Below are 7,800 nucleotides of genomic sequence, written 5' to 3' on the forward strand. Positions count from 1 at the left end.
CCCCCGTGTTGGCTGCAGAACACAGGATGGACAGGTGAGACAGACACTCACAGACACCCCCCGTGTTGGCTGCAGAACACAGGATGGACAGGTGAGACAGACACTCACAGACACCCCCCGTGTTGGCTGCAGAACACAGGATGGACAGGTGAGACAGACACGGAGGAGCCGCACAGCCCAGGGCAGTGCCACCCTCCAGCCCAGCTTTGGGGAAGCACATCCCAACCCTGCCAACAGGGAGAGGTGTAGCACAGCCCAAAGCAAGGTGGGACTTCCTTCCCCTCCCACAGAGAGGGAGTGGAGTCCTGATACTTTGTGTTCCTCTCCCAAGGAAAAGTCTGGGCATAACTCCAGCCTCCCCACTTGCCATCTCCGGTACCAGCAAAGCTGCGACAGAAGCACTGACAGCAGCCCATGCAGTTTGCTCCTGTGCTTGGAGGAAGGTTCCCCACACTCCTCATACCAGGACACCCCACCACAGCAGGTCTTGGGAACACCAGCCGTGTGAGCAATGGGCTGAGCCACAGCCCCCAGGCCCCAGCACACCACTGGCAGCCACTTGCCAGGAAACCACAGCAAGAGCACCAGTACACATCCAGCTTCTCCTGAGCCACAGCAGCCCCCCCTCTCCAGCCAGGCACTGCTCCAGCAGGTTCAGCAGGTTCAGCAGACATCTGCTGCCTGGCCCAGCACTCTGTGCAGCTCATCTGCACCTTGGGGATGGACAGGGGAGCGGAGACCACCGAGTCTCCATCATCAGGAGCCGTTACCCTGACCACAGGAGACTTCAGGACACAAATTCCCTCTAGACTCTGTGCCATACATCCACTGAACTGAGTGGGTGGGTACAAGCTCCCCAAGACATTCTATCGGTACTCACCCGGGTGGGGTTGGCTCTGGCTGTGCTCCTGAGGAAGGATCACCTCATAGTCTTCTCCTCCATCTTCCCCAAGGTCATAGATAGCATCTGGCTTTCCCAGTGGGGCTGGCAGCTCCTCATAGTCAGCACCTCCACTGGTACTGTCACAGTAGTCAGAGGGCTCTGGCAGCTCCTCATAGTCTCCACCAACATCCAAACTTTCACTGTAGATGGGCTGATCCTGGCTGGGGACCTTGCACAGCTCTGCACCCAAATCTGCTGGCCTTGGTGGCAAAGTGGGTGGTGCTTCCTCATCCTCCCTTTTGGCCTCCTGCCACGAGGTGAGAAGGTGACAAGAAAGTCACCTGCGAAGCACCCAGCACTCTCCCAACTCCCAGCACCTGGCATAAGGCAGCCCCTTCCTGGAGCACCATCCCCTGCACACCAGGGAAACAGCTCAGCCCCTCGGGCCGTGCTGAACTGGCACCTGGCATTGCTCTGGAGATCCTCAGGGCACATGTGTTTGAACCTCTGTTCATACTTCTCTCCAGCCCACGGTGCCACCACTGCACCTCCCCACTCCCAGAGCCTGTCCCAAGGGGTGCTGTGCAGTCCCATCCCCATCCCAACACTCCCCCTCGTCCTTCCAAAGCCTCTCACACACTGGGCACAGCCCCTCTCAGGTGCAATCCCCTCTGCCTGCTCCCCTTCCCGGCTCTCCCAGACTGCCTTGGCACCTGCTCTCCTGGCGACACGGGTCGGTCTCCATGGGCATTCCTGGGCACCTGTGCTGGCACAGCAGCAGGGGCTGCCCCAGTGTGCCCCTTCCCTCTCGGCGGGATTTCCTGCTGGAGAAGAGCCATCAGATCCCTCAGTCCCTCTGAATGAGTACAGAGCAATGGCTCTTCACATTCCCAGTAGAGCAACTCAGAACATTTTCCTCCACCTAGAATCTGTTCCAGCTCCCACAAACCTGCCCTGGGCCTGGGCACTGGCAGGCTGGTGACAAGGGTGGGGCACCCCTGAAGAGGAACATGTTGGGGGGGCTTCACTGTGAATCCCACTCTGCCCTCTGAGTGCAGGAACAGCAGCAGGTGGGAAGGCAGGTAAGCATCGGGGCTGGGTGCCATCCCCAGTTTGCCAGGGTGCATCCCACATGCAGACTGCTGGGATGGCAGTGCTGGGGGGGGTGACTGCACTCTTTGACAAGCACCAGAGGCAAAAGGAGCTGAGGCCAAAGCACTGGGGCCACGGCTGGGTGCAGGTACACCCTGATCTCTGTGCTGAAAAGGAAAGTCCGGTGACAACTGTGAAGCTCAGTGGCCATTCGTGGCAGATGCAGGGAGGCAGTTTAGGCAAAAGGTTACTCTAAAGAGATCATCTGGAAGGACATGGAGCTGCATGGCCATGAGGAAAAGTCTCCTCCACGAGCCTCAGAGGACACAGCAGGACAGCCACGGCTCACCTGTCCCCGAGGTGCCGGGCACTGCCGGGGCTGTCGCCGCAGCCGCTCCTCCTCCGCCTGCCTCCTGCTCTCCTCCTCCGCCGACCTGGCCATGTGTTCAAACTGCCACCGCAGGCTGCTGGTGCTGCTGGAAGCTCCTGCAAGGAGACAGCCGACTGAGCCAGCCCCCAGCTCCCTCCCACCACCCCAAGCATCCAGGAGAAACCCAGACCTCCACCTCTTCAGAGAGACTTGCAGTTCAGCCACCTTTGTCCTGCCCCCAGCACAGGCTGAACCCCCATCCCATCTACCAGCATGCTGACACAGAGGGACCATGAGGCCCACAGCTTCCCAGGTCCAGGGCTGGGACCCATATGTCTCACCTGCCTCCAGGGGTCTTGGTTTCTCGTAGGAGGAGGTGGGAGCTGCCATCTCATCAAAGCCAGCAGCACTCTGCAAGAGGAAGTGAAAGAATTGTCCAGCTGCTTGGGCAAGGCCAGTGCTGGGTTTGGCTACTGGTGATGGCAAGCATTGTTCCTAGGTGTGTCTGTCCTCACCTGTACACTTACCCTGACCCAGGGGAGGCTGCTGGCTGCAGTTCCCTCTCCTGACACCCCCCTTCCTCTCTGCATCCTGCTTCCCAAACGACCCACAGCCCTGACTTTTACCAAGTGCTCATCTGATTTCACACGTGATTTTCTGCCATGTACAGGATGCACCTTTTTTTGTCAATGCCCCTCTGCTTGCTGTTGTTCAATTCACAGGTAGTGCTAATGTCTCCTGAGGGCAGGACACCGTTCCCTCTCCGCTGCTGGCCCCGCCCAGACATGCAGCATGGACAGGAACATGTGTTTAGATCCTCCCCAGCTTCCTCCAGCTCCTGAGTTCGGTGATGTTGGTGCTGTACCAGGCACAACACTGTGCCCCTGCACTGTGCCCCACAACAGGGAATGGAGGGTTCAGGGAAGGCCCCCTCACTGCCTCCTCCAAATGCCCCAAAGCCACAGGATTCCCACCTCTTAGTTTAGCCACATCCGTGAGGTTCATCTCCAACTGGCAGGACCAAGACTGCAGGGCAGCCTGACACACACAGAATTAACTCCAGTGCTTGAATCTGAGTTGTGACTGTAGATGAGGCTTTGTGGGGTGTCAGCCCAAACAGAAAACCTGAACCAGCCAACTGGGTGACCTTTTCTCATGCACAGCAGATTGAGCTGTGCTAATGCCATCCCTGCCGGGGTTTGTCAAAGTGTGCAGGCAGATTTAGCTACCTGAACAGACCACAAGGCACTCCTTAATAGGAGAGAAAAACCTGCAGGAGTTAAGAAACAGCAGAGGAGTTACAGACAGTGCCATGAGGAATTCCCTGCATTACAGTCTCCCCCGGCTGCATCCCTCTGCATCCTCTGGTATTTTACACTGAGCCAGTTCCCTCTTGCCACCTCTGTGCCCTGAGCACTCTGAGTCTCACCTCCACCTGGGAAATCTCTTCTCTTGCAGCAGGGCAAGGAGCTGTGATTAGTAGGAAGCAACTGAAGGCTGCAGCAGTCTTACCTTATCCACTCTATCCTTCTGGACCCCATACCGGCCTCCAAACCCCTTGGCATAGTCTGTATGGGAAAAAAAAGGAGGCTATTTTACAATATTTTATATTCTGTGTGCACATCTGGCTTCAGTATGCTGTGACCAGTGAAATGAGATGAGTTAGCTTTGTCTGCATCTTATCACATATGGAAGTAACTAGAGATAACACATGCAAAGTCCTCTGGACAAATGGCTTTTAGGACTAATTATCCCTCCTTTCAGCCAAGGGCACAGGAATGCAGGGCTGTAGCTGAGTGGAGTGTGGCCTTGTTCACTGAAGTCAACTGTGCAGTAGCCCCCAGATTCCTGGGATCTGTTCTCCCTCATTCCTCTGTGCTTGCCTTTGCAATGAATTTACGGTCAGGAACGTCCCTCACAGAGACAGCAGAGCAGAGTTTGAGCAGGCTGACTGAGGGACTCTCATCCCATGTCCCCCACTGGTCCAAGCAGCCATCTACCCTGGCAGAGTTTGCCCTTGTGCTTTGGGGCTCACCACACCCCAGCTGCTCCAGAACACGCTGGACACATTCCATTTTCAGCAGCTGGATCTCTGACTATGAACCACAGGCTCCGGGTCTGTGTGTGCTCCAAGGAAACTGCCACCACCTCTGGCAGCGTTGCCTGACCTGTTTGGGATGCGTGGGGTTGCACTTCCTCCTGATGATCCCAGCCAAGGGCATTCTTGTCCTGACGATCCCTCTGGACCCCAAACTTCCCACCAAAGCCCACAGAATAGTCTTCAGCCACAGGGATCCAGATCACAGCATGGAAGAGAACAGACAAGGGAGGGAAGGAGACAAGTGGCAGCAGTGTGAGCTCAGGCTGTTCTCACAGGTTTTCCTTGCCCAGGACTTAGAGAAAGACATGGAGCAAGGCCAGATTTCCCCACTGGTGGCTGCAGCAACAGCCTTCCCTCCTCCCTGGGACTTGCCTTCCCTCCTCCCTCCACCTGCTATTAGCACCTGCCTGGGCTTCCTCAGCACCCTTCCTTTGGTGATGTGCTTCCCAGGAGATCCCTGTGCCCACAGAACTCTGCTGAACTCTTTCCAGCAGCCATGCCATGGCTTTCCTCACCTGACCTGTTCCCTTGCTGCAAGCTCCCCATAGCTATTCCACCATTCACGCAGCAGATTGAAGAAGTGCTGCACAGTGCCCCACAGTCCCAGTGGGCACAGCCCCAGCTCCAGCCCTGGCACTGCCTGTTCCCTCAGCTGCCCCAGCTCCCCTGGCTGCCCCAGCTCCCCCAGCTCCCCTGGCTGCCCCAGCTCACCTTTCTGAGAGTCGTGCTTCTCTGCCTGGCTCTTGTAGTCAAATCCCACAGCCGCCTTGTCCACCTTGTCCCTCTCCACTCCGTAACGGCCACCAAAGCCCTTGGAGTAATCTGAGGTGGTGCATGGAGTGAAACCCTGCCCCCAGCACGGGGCTGGTGAGGAGAGGACAGGAAGCAGCACTGGGAAGGAGCAGGGGAGAGGAAGGAGAGCAGTGGGGATGATGGAAAACCCCCTAAAAAGCAAGGGGTTGAAGGGGACAGAGTGGATGGCAGGGAGCATCATGGATGAGAGCCCATGGGAATGGGGCACAGGGCAATGGCAGGCACAGCCAGCTGGGAGGGAAGGAAGAAAATGTCAAGGACAGCGGGGAGGCAGTGGGAGCACAGTCACCCACGAAGGCAAAGCCAAGCAGGATTTGGGCACTGATAGCCAGGGTATCACCACTCACCCAACTCCAGAGCCAGGATTTCAGTCTGTGGTCTGCCAGCCTCGGGAAAGGGCTGTGAGTAAGGACCCTGAGCCTTGGGAGTACAGGAATGGCAAAGGAGCTCATGTTTGCTATAGTGGAACCTCAGCTTCTACAAACACCTGACCCTGGAGCTGCAGCAAAGGCTGAACCCCCATTTCTGCAGACACACTCCTGCTCTCCCCACTTGGCCACCGTGTGACAGCTGCCTTGTGTCTCTCTGTTTTCCAGCTCCAAACTAGTGATCCGTTAACAACTTCAGCCATGTTCAGCTGTTCCCTAAGGATCACCTGGTTAATACTGGCTCATTCCTGAGACATTCCAGCCTCCATCCTGGCTGCTGGCTGTACACTCCTCCTTTCAGACACCTGCCAGCTCGATCTCCAAATCCTGCCCTTAAGGGGTAAATCACAGTCACCTCTCCCTGTTCCCTGATGCTTTTCTACAGGTCTGCATTTCACAAGACTAACTTCAGCTATACCAATCCATGGAGACTGTTGTAGAGAAAGCTGCATCAGGACATTTTTTGTTCCAGAATGGATCTCTGTTTCACAGAAGCTCAGTCATCTAACCTGTAAGTATGAACAATTCTTAAACTTACCTTGACTAAACTATTATCTATCTATTAGGCTGTTACGAAATGGATCTTTAATGGAGCTGTTTTCAGCAAACGCAGATTTTGTGACTGTTATCTTGCTGCTGAAGCTTCTAGTATAGACACATTTTTATGAAAAGCAACCCAAACACTTACCCTACTTCTAACAGTTCCATTTTGTCCTTAGCAACTTCTGTAGTTTCACACAGCCTGATGAATTTCTATGTCTACAAGAATATGTTAATGCAGCATAACTGCATGGAATTAATTATTTTAAGATCAACCAAGAATGCCTCAAACTATGTTCCTTCTTTTATAGATTCCTCTTAAATGAATCCCATTCAGTTATTTCCTTGGTAATGCAGTATTCCTCACATTTACCTGAAACAGCAACAGACCTTGCCCTTTCATCTTCTTTTGGGTGCAGAACACTTAAAATATCTTTAGTTTCACTTCTTGCACTATTTGTTGAATCTGCAGAATTCTGCAGCAGTTTGAGTGCCCTACAGGCTTCTGTTTCCATATCCATTGCTGTGCCTTTTCCTACAAGTTGTTTCTCCAGCAATCACTCCATGTCCTGAACGGCTCTTCTGGAGCCGTTCTCAGAAGGGCTTTGAGAGGACAGGGAGCACGAGCCATCCACTGGAGGGGGGTGGGAGTGTCTCCTCTACTCAGCCAGGACGTGGCTTCCACCAAAGCAAAGCACAGAGACAAGTGGGAGGTACACCAGAAGGATGGTGACAGGACAGCATGGAATGGGGCCATGAGGGTGACAGACTGGGAACAGGAATCTGAAACAAGTGACAGGAGGGGGATAATGAAGGAGATTGTGCCACAGCCAACAGCACGGGATAGTGGGAGCAAAAGAGCAGCTGGGCAAAGTGTCAAGGGGTCACACATGCCCATGGACTTGCCTGTCTGGGACGAGTGTTTCTCCACCTCACCCTTGTATTCAAAGCCCACTGCTGACTGGAACAAGAAGGGGAGGGCTGTCAGTCAGCCTGAGGGCCCAGCCAGGTTTCAGCCACCCTCCTCTGGGGCCAGGCTGGAAGCCTGCTCTCTGCCTTGTGCCACAGAATGCTGGGCAAACAGCACAGCCCCAGGATGGACACCACAGCCCCAGGATGGACAGCACAGCCACTGGACAAACAGCACAGCCCCTGGACAAACAGCACAGCCCCAGGATGGACAGCACAGCCCCAGGATGGACAGCACAGCCCCTGGATGGGCAGCACAGCCCCTGGATGGGCAGCACAGCCCCTGGATGAACAGCACAGCCCCTGGACAAACAGCACAGCCCCTGGACAAACAGCACAGCCCCTGGACAAACAGCACAGCCCCTGGACAAACAGCACAACCCCAGGATGGACAGCACAGCCCCAGGATGGACAGCACAGCCCCTGGACAAACAGCACAGCCCCTGGACAAACAGCACAGCCCCTGGACAAACAGCACAGCCCCAGGACGAACAGCACAGCCCTTGGACAAACAGCACAGCCCCTGGACAAACAGCACAGCCCCTGGACAAACAGCACAGCCCTTGGACAAACAGCACAGCCCTTGGACAAACAGCACAGCCCT

The 7,800-nt window shown here is 55.3% G+C and overlaps 1 protein-coding gene across 1 annotated transcript in view; it reads right to left on the reverse strand.

Moving 5' to 3' along the window:
* The window catches only part of LOC108509461 (hematopoietic lineage cell-specific protein-like), a 17,491-nt gene that overhangs the window by 3,472 nt on the left and 6,219 nt on the right, over window positions 1-7,800 (reverse strand). The window contains exons 6-14 of the mRNA XM_017838902.1: window positions 7,134-7,188; window positions 5,158-5,268; window positions 4,514-4,624; window positions 3,858-3,913; window positions 2,687-2,756; window positions 2,325-2,461; window positions 1,597-1,704; window positions 881-1,190; window positions 52-126 (exon numbers count right to left, since the gene is read on the reverse strand). Of these exons, the coding sequence (XP_017694391.1) occupies window positions 52-126; window positions 881-1,190; window positions 1,597-1,704; window positions 2,325-2,461; window positions 2,687-2,756; window positions 3,858-3,913; window positions 4,514-4,624; window positions 5,158-5,268; window positions 7,134-7,188 (1,033 nt within the window). The remainder of the gene's footprint in view (window positions 1-51; window positions 127-880; window positions 1,191-1,596; window positions 1,705-2,324; window positions 2,462-2,686; window positions 2,757-3,857; window positions 3,914-4,513; window positions 4,625-5,157; window positions 5,269-7,133; window positions 7,189-7,800) is intronic.

Source organism: Lepidothrix coronata, unplaced genomic scaffold (genome assembly GCF_001604755.1).
Source record: "Lepidothrix coronata isolate B3197 unplaced genomic scaffold, Lepidothrix_coronata-1.0 Scaffold368, whole genome shotgun sequence".
NCBI classification, from domain to species: Eukaryota; Metazoa; Chordata; class Aves; order Passeriformes; family Pipridae; genus Lepidothrix; species Lepidothrix coronata.